Source organism: Tenebrio molitor, chromosome 4 (genome assembly GCF_963966145.1).
Source record: "Tenebrio molitor chromosome 4, icTenMoli1.1, whole genome shotgun sequence".
Lineage (NCBI taxonomy): Eukaryota > Metazoa > Arthropoda > Insecta > Coleoptera > Tenebrionidae > Tenebrio > Tenebrio molitor.
In genome coordinates, this window is record NC_091049.1 from 26,254,353 (window position 1) to 26,272,808 (window position 18,456).

Here is an 18,456-nt window from a genome sequence, read left to right on the forward strand (position 1 = left end):
GGTTATATTCCTGGCCTAGATAAAGACGAGATTCCTAGTTCCTTGAATCCTGTGCTTGAATCCTTGATGACGAATTTTGTTGGCACGTGTTTTGTGTTGTGATGGAGTGATAATAACAGAACTCGTAACATTGAATAAATTGCGAATGTGAAAAACACATTTCCTGTTCTGATACAATTTATGGTAAGTACGTGCTTCCTTCGTAACGGGTGTTTTATTTTTTATTTTGGCGTCGAAGTTGGTGATGAAGAGTCGATCCTGAGCACACAACTCTGATCAGCTCACCTCACTTTTTGCGTATTTATAATATTATGCAGTTTGAAAAATAAGTCTTTTAAGACGAGTGGTTCATCAGCGGTTTGAATCTAACCTCACTTTTTCCGTTGTTTGTGTTTTTAATCTGCAGTTTGAAAAATCAATATTTTTAAGACGAGTAATTAATTCATTCTTCGAGTTCTTCGACGTGAAATTTAAAAACATACCATTTCAAACTAATAAGTAATAACTAATAACATTACCAAGTAACGTTCTCGATAATAAATAAGGTAACGACGACTCATTCCTCATTTTTGAAACTCCAAATTAAAAGAGAGGACATTATCGATAAATGCCGTGAGTGTGTCAAAGATATGTCTATTTTTTAATCAAAGAACCACGATCTGTTGATACACGTATTAAAGAAAATTTTAACCCACTTCTGATAAATTAATAAAGAATTATCCCAGTTCTGATCAATTAGTAATGATCTTTTCAATTCTCTGTCAGGATCCAGTAAAACTCAAATTTCAAATAAAGTGTAAGGCGTATTGGAGAAAATGCAATCAAAGACTTGTTTCCTTAACAAATTTTAATTCTGAACTGATTCACATACACCAAAAATCTCCCACTTTATAGGCGGGACGGGCCATTATAAAACTTAACTTCCTTGGGGTTTAATTGTCTGTGATTACAGACACAGACAATTAAACTATAGTTGATGGTCTGTGATTACAGACACAGACCACGACCTGCTGTATAATAACCGGCCTGTTCATTTTATCAAAAAAGCATTGCGAAAATGTTTCCGAGAAAGAGCCGATGAGGGCGCCACAGTACGAGTGTTTCTAAAGAATAAAAATGCGGAAAAATATGTTCATACATGATTTTAGAGTTAAGATTGAGTACAGTAAGTTCATATTTTCTTTCTAAAACAATACTGAATACAATAGCTGACTTCCATGTCCCAACCACATTCTCAGCTATTAGGATAAACAAACCGGTTTTGTAGTGAGTTCTAATAGGGAAGTACCAAAGTTTTAAAGTTTCTATCGGGCTTCGCTGAATAAAAAGTAAGTATATTCGAAAAAATTGTAATTAGTGTGTGTACAGCAGAGATATGGAGTTGTGCACTTGTCAACAAAAAATTTGTTCTCATGTGTAATGCCTTCGTTTTGTGGATGAATAATATCCCAAAAAGCGCCCGTACACTAGCGCTCTGCGGGGATCACTCAAAATGACACTTTTGAACAGGCCGGTTCTAATACAGCAGGTCGTGACACAGACAATTAAACTATAGTAAGACACTTCGTGGACACTTCAATCCCGTATAATAATGTTGGAATAGCTTCGACAGTGCTTTTCCGCACGCATTTGGCCAAAACACTCCGTCGTATTTATTCGTAAAAGTTCGAGTATTACCGTTGAATTTAAAACAGTCAAAAAATATTTGTCAAATGTGACTGTTATCATAAAAATAAAAATATATTAAAGATATAAGACTTTCTAGGAATAAGAAGGTAGGAATTAGTGGCATTTATTAAATTATTAAGTAGTTATAATGTCCAACGTTTTCAGTATTGAGAAGTTGTCAATAAGAAAACAATAAAGAAAGGGAAAAAATAAAAATTTTCAGCTTTTTGGGCAATTTGTGAATGTGCTATGTAATTTAGAAAGGTAAAAACTTAAGTGGTGAAACTGACTTCTTAATAAAGTTATACTTTTAGTTTCAAGACAGAAAGAAAGCAAACAATAGTGTGTGCCCCCGGTAACAAAAAGAGTACAAATATTTGCATACTATGGAGAAAATTGTGAAGACTATGATGCAACTCATCATTTGGACAAATTGAGGCATTTTTATCTGTCGGTAAATTAAAAGTGAAATCTAAAGTACAAGAAAATGAAAACGAATTATTTATTATCTTGCAATGTTTCTGTGGTGGAAAACAATATCACTTTCAACGATAAATTTGACTTGCAGCCAGTGTCATGTGTAGGGGATTTCTTAATTTCTAAATTTAAAAATGATTGTGGTGGATGCCAGAAATGCTTATTTGCAAAAAAAACGGATATTCAACATATTTTTACTCTTTATAAGGAGCATGACAAGTCAAAATTGAAACTAAAGTATATAAGAGAAGAGTTGTGTGTTTGTGTTGCCAAAATTTACGATCTAAGTGTATATTATTTGAATAAATTTGTAGAAGTAAATTATATCGGAAAAAAATTACGTATCGCCTTAGAACAAAAAATTGTTGGATGCAGCAATCAATTTGATCATCAAAAACATAAGAAGAGAATTTGAAAAAAAAAACGTCCAAAGACATGTTACGAAGAAAATGGGAATTTTTCAGAATATTTCATTTTAGTTGGTTCCAGATTTTAATTTAATTCATTTATTGTTAATTTTTTTATTACACATAATTAATAAAACGTGCATTTTAAAGACATTTTACATTTGAAATTAAAATTAAATGAGGAAAAATTATTAAGTTAAACAACTCCATCAAGCATGCCTATAAAATTAGTTCGGCCAAATGTTCGAGCCGCGCTGGAATCGCCTTTCCAAAAATTGGGTAGCAACATGGTAGTAATGAAACGTCTTACTATAGTTTAATTGTCTGTAATTACAGAAAAAAAAAATTATTCAAACTGTCAAAATTTAAATGTCTAGCTCACTAGCTGTTTTTGTTGACATTTATTCGAGTTTTGAACCCTTCCTAGGCATTACAGTCTCCATTCATTCGCGATCCAAGTGCCTCTGGTAGCCGTTTCACTTTGATTGGAATGACTTTTTAAAAGCAAAACACAAATACTTAGAGCACTTATTTATTAGATTTATTAAATACAAGTAAAGTTGACTCAAGTTGCAAAAAACCACTTTGCAACTGACCTTCGAAAATTTACATAGTACTAATTGCAGTATGCAACAGAATTTTGTGTCTCAGTGTGTCATTATCATGGAAAATTATACTAATAGTGAAATGACCGATATGGTATTTTGTTACGGAAGTGCAGATGGTGTGCGTGTCGTGTTCCGCATTCGCAAACATTTCTGGCTGTTGTCTACGGGAAATGGTACTTTTCGATTGCATTCGTCAGCAAGAGTTTTGTGAGTGATTCGAATGTGCGTCGATTAACCTGATTTTATGCGAATTTTGAACATTGTGTCTAATAAGTAATAATAATTGTTAAGTACGGTAGTTGTGGTTTTTGCTTTGACTTTTCCTTTCACTTGGTTTTCACTCTTAATGTTACATGTTTTTGCGGCTGTGTGTTTAAAGTGTTTTTCGGCTATTTCATTGAAAACAAGGTTTTGTCACTCTCGGTTTTTAAATCGTTTTTGCGGCTATTCATGTCGATTTATTAGAACTTTCAGAAGCGTCTCGTTCGGGAAGGAATTAGGTAAGTTAAATTGGACTTTATGAATTTAAAATGTTTAATCACATTTTCGGTTTATTCACTTCCTGAAAATCCTGGGGTTTTAAAATTGTGACATATTTCGAATTCACCCAGTATACCACTCTAGGTACAGTATCATTAAGCTTAAATTTGCAGCAATGCTACCAATAGTAATTCGTCAAAATTACCAAACACAATGACAGCAAATACCAACCTAATTTTTCGTCCGTTTGCAAAAGCAACTTGAGTCTACTTTAGATAAGACATTTTGTAATTATTTTGAGTAGTTTTTTGTATTGACATGAAATGCAATTTTTCAGACTATAAGATCAAAATGCGAAATTTGGAATACACCGAGCGTATCCCGAAATATCACCAGTTGCCACTCGAATTATCCAGATGCGAAAGAAACGATTTGGAAAAATACTACTGCAAGGACTGCAATTTTGAAACCGATCTTGTGGTAATTTTGAAGCAACATCGCAGGGAATATCACAGAAAGGGGACTGATTGTGTGCAAGATCAACCAAAAAATAACACCGAAGTGAAAAGCTACATGTGTCAAAAGTGCTCGTTTGAAACATATTCTATTTTACTGTGGATCAAACACTTTGATGGTTCATGTTTTGATACCGAAGAAAAGTGTGAGAAAATAGATGTAGTATCTTGTAGTGATGAAACGTCGTACCAAGGAAAAACCAAAAATCATTCAAGGGAACACGCGAATTATAAACAGTGGTATAATTGTGATAAATGCGAATTTAAAACGAAACGAAACAGCTACCTGAAACAACATAAGAAAAATCATCTGTCAGCAGATGCTGTCAATTGGCATAATTGTGATAAATGCCAATTTAAGACAAAACGGAAGTACTACCTAAAACAACATGAGAAAATTCATCTCTCAGCAGATGCTGTCCAGTGGTATAGCTGTGATAAATGCGAATTCAAAACGAAAAGTAAGAGATACATTAAAGAACACAAGAATAATCATCTGTCAGCAGATTATGTTAAACGGTATAGCTGTGATAAGTGCGAATATAAGACGAAACGGCACCACACTCTACTACGACATAAGAAAATTCATCTCTCCGCAGATGCTGTCAAATGGTATAGGTGTGATAAGTGCGAATATAAGACGAAACGGAACTACACCCTAAAACGACATAAGAAACTTCATCTCTCAGCAAATGCTATCCAGTGGTATAGCTGTGATAAGTGTGAATACAAAACGATACATGATAAATGCCTTAAAGAACATAATACTATTCATGTCTCAGCAGATGCTATCCATTGGTATAGCTGTGAGAAATGTGAATTTAAGACGAAACGGAAGGACTACCTAAGGAAACATAACAAAATTCATCTCTCAGCAGATGTTGTCCACTGGTATAGCTGTGATAAATGCGAATACAAATCGAAACGTAGCGGCGGACTTAAAATACATAAGGAAATGCATCTCCCAGCAGATGCTATCCGTTGGTATAGCTGTGATAAATGTGAATTTAAAACGAAACGAAACGGCTACCTAAAACAACATAAGAAAAATCATCTGTCAGCAGATGTTGTCCAGTGGTATAGCTGTGATAAATGCGAATACAAAACGAAACATAACAACGGACTCAAAAAACATAAGAAAATTCATCTCCCAGCAGATGCTATCCATTGGTATAGCTGTGATAAATGCGAATACAAAACGAAACATAGCGGCGGACTTAAAATACATAAGGAAATGATGCATCTCCCAGCAGATGCTATCCATTGGTATAGTTGTGATAAATGCGAATTTAAAACGAAACGAAACGGCTACCTAAAACAACATAAGATAAATCATCTGTCAGGAGATGATGTCCAGTGGTATAGCTGTGATAAATGCGAATACAAAACGAAACATAACAGCGAACTTAAAAAACATAAGAAAATTCATCTCCCAGCAGATGCTATCCATTGGTATAGCTGTGATAAATGTGAATATAAAACGAAACGAAACCGCTACCTAAAACGACATCAGGAAAATCATCTCTCACCAAATGCTGTCCAGTTGCATAGCTGTGATAAATGCGAATTTAAGACGAAATATAAGAACCACCTTAAACTACATAAGAAAGTTCATCTCTTAGCAAATGCTGTCCAATCATAAAATCACTAAACATTCAACGCTCAGCAAACAATCCAAAGAGAATACTGTCCATACAATATCCAAACAATATCCGGTGGTTTCATTGTGAGAAATGTAATTTTAAAACAAAATTTGGACAGCTTAAAAAGGCACAAAAAAACATTGTATCACGTTCAAAATAAATCCAACGAAGAAATAGAATGGTTTTACTGTTTCATTTGTGAATATTAAATGATGAGATTTATAACATCACGTGTTATTTAAACCATGGCCAACTGTATCGATACATACTAAACGTGTACACACTGGGTTTTTTTATTTCGCTGAACATATGTGATATATGTTTTTTTTACTTATTTTTAAAATCTATATTTTTCTAAACATTGCTGTATAATTTTTTTTTTTAATTTTGTAGAAATACCTAATAATTTTCAACAATTCTGAGGGAAACATCCTAATGAGAAAACAAATAAAATCAAGTTACTTTGTGCAACCTGTCAGCTGGAACAGTTGTTGCGCAAGTAATTTGACAAGTTGTTAGACAGTAAAAAATTGCATTTGTCATAACTTTGGGTAAAAATGGACATCGAACAGTTCCCCACTACAAAAAATTTGCCCGGTTGGAGACAAATTTGCGTGCTTATGGTATGGTGCATTTAATGTAGACAAAACAATTTGACAGCAATGTACAAAACTCCTTTATTTGACAGTGACATTTGAATCCACTTGATTTTTGCTACAATGTATCGTTAAACAAAATTTACGATTTGGATTTTTTTCTAAAATTTAGAAAAAAAAATATACAGCAAGATTTAGCAAAATAAGGTATTTAAAAAGCCATATATCACAATTTAAAATAAGAAAATTAAATATCACCCCCACGTACATTACTTCTTTAAAAAAAAATTGTATGTCAGTTTATAGTCTCTTAGATTAGACGCCCTTTCATTTGATATAGGTATCATTTATTGAAGTTAGACAAGAAATAAAGTTAGACCATTTTGGAATTTTTAAAGATCACCCTGTAAATGAAAAAAATTCAGAGCAGGATACAGAGTGGAAGCATGAGATATTAAAAATGAATAGTGCTCAGCCGCTTTAGATATCTTAAAGAGATAGATGAATTTAAATTAAAAGTGGATTTATCAATTTACGGTAAAAATCTCCCCAACCATTCGGTAAATTGGCATCTTCCCCAAATTTTGACCATTTACTCACCAAGTTTTTTTTAAAAACACCGGTGGACACTTTATTTTGTCTCTAAAGTGGGGCATCTTTTGAATTATCATTTTTCTTCATTCTTAAAAACAACACTTAAATGTGTGCAGGTAAAAACAAATACCCAAAAGCGTTTCAACGTGCGCCGGTCTCCTCTATCTACGGCAGGAACCGGAATAATGACGCAATAACTCTTCAAATGCATAACATTTGTGCGTTTACATGATGTCAAGCTTTTCCATGGTCTAAATCGACCAAAGCTTTCCCTCCGCGGCTCAGCACCGTCACCAATAAAATATGTATGTCAAAAAATATGTATGTATTTCCCGGTTGTCCTCGGAGTGCAGGAACAACGATTTCCCGCACGCGGTCTTTTTTTAATTTGCAGCAGAAATCAGGGGAAATTGCATTGTAAGGTTGGTATTTAATGACGCAGACAGACGGAAACTTCAATTCACTTTAAACAAAATTGACATTTCGTCACTTTTGCAAGTGTAAAATTAATTGTCATCAACACAATAAATAAAATAAAAAAATAAATAATAAAAAGTAATTTTATTATAAAACAACTAAGTATACAATTCAAAAAAGTAAGAGCAATAACAGGGCACTGAAAATAATTAGTGATCAGCGCGGTAGGTGCTACCAACCCAATAGTAAAAAAGTTACAAATGTTAAATTATTTACTTAAAAAAAAAAATATTGTACTTACCTAATTTTTGCGGCAAGAAATTCCCCGCGTTCGCACTAATGCAACACGGCCACCTGAAATGTCTCCTCTCGCATACGTTGGGTAAATAACAATTACAACCCATGGACACAAAAGACGTACTGATGTTGCGCGGTGAGTCAAAGATTAATATCGTATCATTTGTTAACTTGTAAATGTATTGATAAACTCGATGCAATTTTAGGCAATTTAAGTTTGAAAATGCAGCACAAGATAAGAGACGAGTCTCTTATAAATCTAGGAGGCCGTGGTTGAACTTGATAGAGTCGGCAGCGTCGGCTATCTATTCTCGTTTTTATCTATGGTCATTTTGCATATTCTTACAATTCCTGGTTCCAGGTTCAGTGGTTCCGTAGAGGAAGAAAAGAGTGGAGATGGCACTAATTCAAATACGTGGACCGGCCCGCGAAAACTACAGTGTCATAAAAGGTTTCTGAATATAGACACTAGGCCAATGGCTTCCTTCGTCTTCCTTACTTCTTTCCACGCGCATTGTGGTTCTTTATCTAACCCAGAACTGCCCTACAAATATGTATGTTTCATTTCAATTACAATTTTACGATTATTGTTCCTAATGGGTTCAATTATTTAAAAAATGTAACAACTTGGGAGCCGTGTTCGGTTGAATTATAACCTAAAATAGATTTATTAAGACAAATCACAATACTGCCAACTAAAATGTCAGATTTTCATAGATAGTCCGAATTTGAAATAATCGTGAATGGTTTATACCGTGTGAGCAACAAGTACTGATTGAGTTGGCAATAAATTCTGGTGATTTTTGGTGACTTTTATGTCATGTTCCAACGAGAAAACCATTTTATTAATAAAAGATTACAAAAACCAAGACGTTTAAATTTGAAATGTATACCAGGTGTCAATATTGTCAATAAAACAAACCGAAATAGGTACAATTCAGTCTTGAAAATTTTATGTAAATTTTTTTTTGCCAACTGTTAACAGTTATTGTTGCTCACCCTGTAGAACTACTAACGTACTAACATTAAATAAACTGGGACTGTGAAAAACTCATTTGCTGTTCTGATAGAATTACATAATTAATAATTAATGGTAAGTACCTACGTACTTGCTTCGTAACGGATGTTTTTTTGAAAGTTGCCGTTGAAAAATCGATTGTGAGCGCACTACCGGATTACAACTCTGATCAGCTGTTTAAATCTAACCTTATTTTTTGCGTATTTTTAATATGCAATTTGAAAAATCAATATTTTTTAAGACATCAGCGGTTTGAATCTAACCTCACTTTTTCCGTTGTTGTTTTTAATCTGCAGCTTGATAAATCAGTATTTATAAGACGAGTAATTAATTCATTCACAATCGACTCTTGAACGTGCAAGGCCAACTTCGATGCGAAATTAAAAAAAAAAAACACCATTTATGTAAAATGTCCTCTGGGCTGATCGCTCAAAATATTGCGACTTGCGACCCAGAAAAAAACGCGTAAAATATCGGTAGAAGTCACCACCCCGCAAGTTATAGGAAACTGTAATAGTATTGCAGACACAGACATTTAAATTATAGTAGATAAGATGGTTTTTACATTATATGTATTTACATTTTCAACATTTATTGGATCTGGGCTGCCAACGAGTGCCAGCTGTCTTCCTCGTCACGTAACTGATATATCCTTTTTTTTTAATGTCGTGTCAAGTTAAAACATCGGTCAATGACACTTGCGAGACAAAAAACACCAATTTGTTTCAATTGTTTCATTGCCAACAGACTCAGTCATTGTTGATCACGCTGTACCTACAGAGTTGCCACATACATTTTCGTACATAGTTGCCATACTTGCCCACAATCATTTTGAATCACAAGTAAAGTCCATTCAAAAATTAAAAAACCACCAACGTCGCATTTTCCTCGATAATTACTATCGGCAACGCTGTCTAGTGTAAAATTTGGTGAGACTTGTAATTTTGAAGGTAAATGTTTATTAAGTGTCTTGTTTTTCCGGACATGTTTAAGTAATAGTAGTTTATTTAACGAGTTCGCATGTAATTTGGGCTTTTTTTGGCATGAGTGGGCCAGTTTAAAACTCGAGTGAAACGAGAGTTTTAAAGGTCCACGAGTGCCAAAAAAAGCCCAAATTACACAAAAACGAGTTGAATACAACGTTTTTTTGTTCGACGAGTCCCCCAAAGGCTTCAAATAGATGAAAATCTTTAAAATTAGCTTGACGTTTCGTTTTGACAAGTTGTCAAATTTATCAAAATCCGTTCACATAGGAGAAAATTCTCAAATTCTGACAGTGTCGAACAAAAAAAATAATAAGAATCAATAAATAAATGAAACGTGTTGCTAATAAAACAATATGAACGAAATTCAAAGCAACTGAATTTTACATATTTTGAATCAAATAAATGTCATAATCTATAGTTACCAACATAGTATGAAAAAATATCTACCTAGGGTCTTTTAAATTTTACCAACCTAAAGCAACAGGTGGTGGTTTTTTGATTTTTGAATGGACTTTAGATAAGACATTTTGTGATTATTTTGAGTAGTTTTTTCTATTGACACGAAATGAAATTTTTCAGATTACAAGATCAAAATGGCAAATTTGGAATACAGCGAGAGTATCCCAAAATGTCACCGCTTGCCACTCGAATTACCCAGATGCGAAAGAAACGATTTGGGAAAATACTGTTGCAAGGACTGCAATTTTGAAACCGATTTTGTGGTAATTTTGAAGCAACATCGCAGGGGATATCACATAAAGGGCACTGATTGTGTGCAAGATCAACCAAAAAATAACACCGTAGTGAAAAGCTACATTTGTCAAAAGTGCTCGTTTGAAACATATTCTAGTTTACTGTGGATCAAACACTTTGATGGTTCATGTTTTGATACAGAAGAAAAATGTGAGACAGTAGATGTAGTATCTTGTAGTGGTGAAACGTCGTACCGATGTGAGTACTGTTGCTTTAGTACAAAAGAAGCAACAGATGCTGTCCAGTGGTATAATTGTGATAAATGCGAATTTAAAACAAAACGAAACCGCTACTTACAAAAACATAAGGCAATTCATCTCCCAGCAGATGCTGTTCATTGGTATAGTTGTAATAAATGCGAATTTAAAACGAAACGAAACGACTACCTAAAACAACATAAGAAAATTCATCTCTCAGCAGATGCTGTCCAGTGGTATAGCTGTGATAAATGCGAATACAAAACGAAACATAACAGCCGACTTAAAAAACATAAGGCAATTCATCTCTCAGCAGATGCTGTCCAGTGGCATAGCTGTGATAAATGCGAATTTAAGACGAAATATAAGAACAACATTAAAAAACATAAGGCAATTCATCTTCCAGCAGATGCTATCCATTGGTATAGCTGTGATAAATGTGAATTTAAGACGAAAGGGAAGGAGTACCTAGGGAAACATAAGAAAATTCATCTCTCAGGAGATGCTGTCCATTGGTATAGCTGTGATAAATGTGAATTTAAGACGAAAGGGGAGGAGTACCTAAGGAAACATAACAAAATTCATCTCTCAGCAGATGCTGTCCAGTGGTATAGCTGTGATAAATGTGAATTTAAGACGAAAGGGAAGGAGTACCTAAGGAAACATAAGAAAATTCATCTCTCAGCAGATGCTGTCCAGTGGTATAGCTGTGATAAATGTGAATATAAAACGAAACTGAACCACAACCTAAAACGACATAAGAAAATTCATCTCTCAGCAGATGCTGTCCAGTGGTATAATTGTGATAAATGCGAATTTAAAACAAAACGAAACCGCTACTTGCAGAAACATAAGAAAAATCATCTGTCAGCAGATGCTGTCAAATGTGATAAGTACGAATTTAAGACGAAACGGAACTACACCCTAGAACAACGTAAGAAGAATCATCTGTCAGTAGATGCTGTCAAATTGTATAGCTGTGACAAGTGCGAATTTAAGACGAAATGGAACCGGACCTTAAAAAAACACAAGGCAATTCATCTTCCAGCAGATGCTGTCCATTGGTATAGCTGTGATAAATGTGAATATAAAACGAAACAGAACGAGTCCCTAAAACGACATAAGAAAATTCATCTCTCAACAGATGCTATCCAGTGGTATAGCTGTGATAAATGCGAATACAAAACGAAACATAACAGCGGACTTAAAAGACATAAGGCAATTCATCTTCCAGCAGATACTGTCCATTGGCATAGCTGTGATAAATGTGAATATAAAACGAAACTGAACGACAACCTAAAACGACATAAGAAAATTCATCTCTCAGCAGATGCTATCCAGTGGTATAGCTGTGATAAATGCGAATACAAAACGAAATGTAACAGCGGACTTAAAAGACATAAGGCAATTCATCTTCCAGCAGATGTTGTCCATTGGTATAGCTGTGATAAATGTGAATATAAAACGAAACTGAACGACGACCTAAAACGACATAAACAAATTCATCTCTCAGCAGATGCTGTCCAGTGGTATAGCTGTGATAAATGTGAATATAAAACGAAACGAAACAGCTACCTAAAAGAACATCAGAAAATTCATCTCTCAGCAGATGCTGTCCAGTGGCATAGCTGTGATAAATGCGAATTTAAGACGAAATATAAGAAGAACCTTAAACAACATAAGAAAATGCATCTCTCAGCGGATGCTATTCAGTGATAGCTGTGATAAATGCCTTAAACAACGTAAGGTAAACATTCAACGCTCAACAAACAATCCAAAGAGAACACTGTCCATACAATATCCAAACAATACAGACTCGTGTCCGGTGGTTTCATTGTGAGAAATGTAATTTTAAAACAAAATTTGTACACAAGGCACAAAAAATAGTATATTGTTATATAAGTGAGGAAAGGGATGCATTGCTAAACGAGAATGACAATTGGATCACGAGCGATAGCGAGTTGATCTAATCATTCAAGTTTAGCAATGGACCTTTCCTCACGTATATAACATACTATTTTTTCCAACGTCAAGGGCTTTCGGTTTATCTTGCATAGGTATTATCAATTTATTATTTTATACAAATCAACATAGAAGTAAAATTTGAAATTCACGTTTCCATGCTCACAGTAAACAATAAAATTTAATTAATGAATGTCAAGTCGTGTTTTTACCAAAACTTGAAAATTACTCAGAATTTACTAAACAAATAGTGATGGAAGTAGAAGATAGTGTTGTAAATTTACCAAATACAGAAATTAAAGAAGCAGCGAAGTAGGTATCTTTGGAATTATTACCTATAAAATCTCGAGCACGCTACGGAAAGGAATACAATGCGTTACTGAGATGGAGACAAGTAGTAAGAAGCGCTAGTTTGGCGTCAACGTCAAGCTCTGTACCGACACGTTATTTAGAAAAAAAAATCAGGAACATTTGGAGTTTTAATTCGTGTAAAAAATTGTACATTTACTTTCTATAATACTGATAAAAAAGTTAAGTATCTTTGTAAGTGCTAATTGTTAATAAAGAATTCTGACAAATGTATATATATGTATATTTGAACGTTATTTTAAAGAAAGTATGTACATACTTACCTAAATGGGGATCAATTTTTTTTTTACTTTCCCCACTAGTGAGGGAAGTGATTTACTTTCCTCACATGTGATGCAAACGCCTACTTTCATCTCTAAATTGAGTGATGGAAATGTCATTTTCAGACTTGACCTTGGAAAAACATTGTTTCACGTTCAAAATAAATCTAGCGAAGAAATAGAATGATTTTACTGTTTCAATTGTGAATATCAATTGATGAAACAATGAGATTTATAACATCACGTGTTATTTAAACCATGGGCAACTGTATCGATATACACTAGACGTTTTTTATTTCGATGAACATATAATAAAACATACTATGTAAAATGGCTAGATTCCATCCATTTTCAATATACACTACTAAATCTAGTGATTTTAGTAACTTTTGTGGTGTAATAGGATACAACTTTTTTATATCGGGTCGCGCAATGAAGGAAAGTAAACTAGTCTTGAATATTTTACTTAAAATATGGTATCTATGTACCATTCACGATGTTTTGGCATAAGGGGAGGCTATGATTTTTTTTTTAACGTTGGATACATGTTTGATTTCTGTCATCTCTGCTGTCACTAAAGTGCCTGACATGCAGACCTATCAAAATGAACGTAACATGTTGCCGAATTTACCGTAATCATAATTAAGCGACTTTAAAACGTATTGATGGTGTTTGTATTAGACTGCAGAACATATTTTCAGTAAGTTACAGTGAAGTCAAGTTATTTTTTTGTGTATAAATTGAATCGTAGGTGAGTACAAAATAAATAAATAGCACGGATAGTGAAGGAAGAAACAACGACTCAATTGAAATGGCACACGGTTTTGTAAGACCTATTATAACTTTGCGATAGAGTTGTGAATTTATCGCTTGAGTCTATTTTGAAATGTACTCCTGAAATTTGTCAACATTTTTGTAGATATTGTGAAGAACTTATTTCGGAAGATTGGGCAAAATTAATGTGAAATCTTTTATTTGAAAACATTCTACCTTTAATAATTTCATTAGGAGAATGTGACTCGGAATTTGATTGGGATTTTGATGCAGGTAATGATGATTTAGAATTTTCTAATGAAATTATGGAAGTTGAATAGTTTTGTTCTTTTTTGTCATAGACGATGGGTGTGTAAATATTTTGCAGAAAGATTCGAATAAAGTAAGGCTTAATAAGTAGGTACAAGATTTTATACAATCTAGTTCTAGGAATGTTTTGGTTAAAATGTAAAATTCATTGAGAAGTTACTAACTGGTTGGTTAAGACACTGTATAGGTGGGTTATCTAAGTGGTGCATAAATTAACAGGATCCACTTCGTCTTCCGGTCCCGGTCCCTACTATTATGTAGTCTGTTCTAGTCAGTTTCCTGTTTTGTTAAATTGGATTAAAAATGTGTGAGTATTGTTCTATTGCAAACTAGTAAAACTGACAACAATGCACTAGACAATGACGCAGTTTATAACCTCAAACTTAGAAAAACATAACCTAATTCAACAGACAGCTTTACTGCCAACTTAAATGCACTTTTTCCATGGCCTCCCCAAAACATCGTGAATGGCATATACAGGTTAATATTATATAATACCTACCGGCATATACAGTCAGTGGGTGTATTTACCTTAATATGTAAACGTAAACAGATTTTAACGACAGTCCAACTCGAATATTTTTAGCCAATTAAATTGCAGCATTTGAATGAAACGTCAAACTTATTACGAAAATGAAATGTCAACTTTATATTATAGTATTTTACAGTAGAAGTCCGTTAGGATAGCCTTTACTGCCGAGCCAGAAATTTTGTGAGACGAGCTCGCAGAGCGAGTCGAATAATACTGGCAAGGCTGTAAAGGCCCTAACGGACGTGTATTGTACTAGTATTTTACAGTAGAAGTCCGTTAGGATAGCCTTTACTGCCGAGCCAGAAATTTTGTGAGACGAGCTCGCAGAGCGAGTCGAATAATACTGGCGAGGCTGTAAAGGCCCTAACGGACATGTATTGTACAATAGTTTTTGTAATATCTCTACGATTCGTTCAAAATTACCTTTTTGAAACACATTTTTTTCAACGCCATCGAAAAAACCGAATGATTAATAAGTGTGCGGAGGACGTCGTCATGTCAACCGGTGTTTGTGAAAAAAAATTGTTTCAATGTTGTTTGTCAGATTTGTTCAACGCTTAACTTTCCGTTGAAAATAAGTGACTGAAATCAATAAAAAACCGCAATCAAGATATTCCCGATGTCCTGAAGTGAGGTCACCATTATTGCCTGCAAAATCGCGCTTGTGTTAGTGAAGCATCATCTTCGATCTTGTCTCCATTTGCTGCTGTTTGTCAGATTTGTTCAACACTTAACTTTCCGTTGAAAATAAACGACTGAAACCAATAAAAAATCGCGATCAAGATATTCCCGATGTCCGGATGGCCGCAGAGCAAGTGAGGTCATCGTTATTCCCTGCAAAATCGCGCTTGTGTTGGTGTTAAAATTCTGAAGCATCATCTTCGATCTCGTCTACATCTGCTAGTGGCATACGGATTTCGATTAATTCAAGGTGTGTCCCATAACATGAAACATTAATTATTGTACCAATTGTAAAAAAAGTTGAAAAATAAAGTTTAGATTTACGTTGCTATAGTTATTTAGTCATTTATAACGGCCGCTCCCGCTCATAACGGACACCTATAACGGACTCCGGCCGTTATGAGGTTGTTTACATGGTGACAAACAGTCCGGAAAGCCACCTTTAACAACTAGATATTACAAAAAATAGTTTTTGTAATATCTCTACGATTCGTTCACAATTATCTTTTTGAAATACATTTTTTTCAACGCCATCGAAAAAACCGAATGATTAATAAGTGTGCGGAGGATGTCGTCATGTCGACCGTTGTTTGTGAAAAAAAATTGTTTCAATGTTGTTTGTCAGATTTGTTCAACGCTTAACTTTCCGTTGAAAATAAGTGACTGAAATCAATAAAAAACCGCAATCAAGATATTCCCGATGTCCTGAAGTGAGGTCACCATTATTGCCTGCAAAATCGCGCTTGTGTTAGTGAAGCATCATCTTCGATCTTGTCTCCATTTGCTGCTGTTTGTCAGATTTGTTCAACACTTAACTTTCCGTTGAAAATAAACGACTGAAACCAATAAAAAATCGCGATCAAGATATTCCCGATGTCCGGATGGCCGCAGAGCAAGTGAGGTCATCGTTATTCCCTGCAAAATCGCGCTTGTGTCGGTGTTAAAATTCTGAAGCATCATCTTCGATCTCGTCTACATCTGCTAGTGACTTACGGATTTCGATTAATTCAAGGTGTGTCCCATAACATTAAACATTAATTATTGTACCAATTGTAAGAAATTTGAAAAATAAAGTTTAGATCTACGTTGCTATAGTTATTTGGTCATTCATAACGGCCGCTCCCGCTCATAACGGACACCCTTAACGGACTCCGGCCGTTATGAGGTTGTTTACATGGTGACAAACAGTCCGGATATCCACCTTTAACAACTAGATATTACAAAAAATTATATTAAATCGATACACAGGTGTAACAAACAAAGCCCTAAATATGTGATTGGTATTACATTCAACATTATTCTTTACTGTAATAATAATTGCCGGTACAAATGGTTGCGTATGTGCATCAACTTAATTTCTCGGTGGATTGTCGTCGAATACAATTCATGGTTTAATTTTTTCGACTGTAATTACACAATAGGTTTCATTTAGTAGGATAAATATTTTTTGCAACGAAAACGAATTGCTTACGGCCTACGACCGTCGTGGTTTTATCGTGCTAATTTTTCTCGTCTAATTGTCAAGCAAAATTAGTTTGAGTTGCAAATAAATATTTTTCCTGACTAAATGAAACCTCGAGTGTAATTTGGCGAGACAATTTAATGAACGAGCAATACAAATTTAATTTTTTTATTTGGTATTAAAGGTATAAAGCTTGTTTGACACGATGCTAAATTTTGTAGAAAATTTGTTAGAAAATGAGAGAGACCCCGATCAGGACCAATGAACGATCAGGATCATAGTCTGTCTTTGTCAGATCCTGATCGTTCATTGGTCCTCTCTCATTTACTACTAAATTTTCTCAAAAATGTAGTATCGTGTCAAACAAGCTTTAGATGCGTAGCAACTAAAGGTATAAGTTACCTGAGTGTTTTTGCCGGATAAAAGTCAGGGCTTTTATCCGCTGTCAAAGTGACAAAATCACAGCGCCTTATAAGATTTCTTATACATGAATTAAATTGTCACTTATAATTACACGAGAGCTTTTTTTTGTCGAAGTAAACTTGACATTCAATGAGAAATTTGTTGCCTGGCAATTTAACGAAAAAAACTGACTGAATTTTTTCTGACAGTTTTTTGAGTTTAATTGCCAGACAACAAAACTCGAATTATAAATATCAAGTTTAATTCGACCCAAAAAAAAAGGTTGAGTGTAATTCGGTATTTAATGAATACATAAATCACTATGATGCAGACATACTAGAATCAGACGCTTTCAAACGTTAGGTTCCGTTTTGTCGCTGGAAAAGTTAGGGCAAACTTTTTTCGCTGTCATAATGACAAAAACACCGCTGCTTATGGGATTTTTAGTGTATGAATTAAATTGTCTCCAAAATTTGTCATTTAAGACATTCGTAGCTCTTGCTTTTGGAAAATTGACAAATTTTGTTGTCCACTTATTGTATTATATAGGGTGATTTTTAAAATTTACTACAAAAAATGTCCACGGTTGGAGGCAAATTTGCGTGCTTATGGTGCATTTAATGTAGACAAAACAATTTGACAGCAATGAACAAAACTCCTTTATTTGACAGTGACATTTGAAGCCACTTGACTTTTTGCTACAATGTATCGTTAAACAAAATTTACGATTGGATTTTTTCTAAAATTTAGAAAAAAAAAAAAGAGTGTGTCGTAAAGACGCACGATAGAAGTGAAACTTTTGTATTACAGGAAAATCAGAATATTGTAAATTATCACTGATAGATGCAAGAGGCGGTGGCTGAGCCGAGATGCTAGTTGCTGGTTCATTGTCTTTATTATTTACACCGTTTTTTTCACATTCTGAACTGTCACTTCACTCGTACGTTTTCTCTCACGCCACGCTCTTGTTCTTTCTGCGCCTGACTTAAGCATATTTACAACAAAATTGTATATTTTAACGATAACACTAAACAATATCTATCAAAATG

The 18,456-nt window shown here is 34.3% G+C and overlaps 1 protein-coding gene across 4 annotated transcripts; it reads left to right on the plus strand.

The window, feature by feature from the left end:
- LOC138129353 (zinc finger protein 43-like) lies at positions 1 to 17,232 on the plus strand. Of its 4 annotated transcripts, none has more exons than XM_069045646.1 (3): positions 11 to 183; positions 8,064 to 8,256; positions 10,286 to 17,232. In XM_069045646.1, exon 3 carries the CDS (start codon positions 10,300 to 10,302, stop codon positions 12,370 to 12,372), a length of 2,073 nt encoding a protein of 690 aa, XP_068901747.1. In that variant the 5' UTR covers positions 11 to 183; positions 8,064 to 8,256; positions 10,286 to 10,299; the 3' UTR covers positions 12,373 to 17,232. The 4 variants fall into 4 exon arrangements, 3 of the variants coding, with proteins under 3 accessions (XP_068901747.1, XP_068901745.1, XP_068901746.1); XM_069045644.1 differs by having other exon boundaries at positions 8,064 to 8,153; XR_011159204.1 differs by lacking the exons at positions 8,064 to 8,256; positions 10,286 to 17,232 and adding an exon at positions 3,978 to 6,563 and having other exon boundaries at positions 1 to 183.
- The last annotated feature ends 1,224 nt before the right edge of the window (positions 17,233 to 18,456 follow it).

What these genes read in the sequence shown, in the direction of transcription:
- LOC138129353 (XM_069045644.1), top strand. Translation starts at nt 8,099, where the DNA reads ATGGCACTAATTCAAATACGTGGACCGGCCCGCGAAAACTACAGTGTC. An exon ending in AAACTACAGTGTCATAAAAG is followed by an intron (nt 8,154 to 10,285) that starts GTTTCTGAATAT and finishes GAAATTTTTCAG; the next exon opens with ATTACAAGATCAAAATGGCA.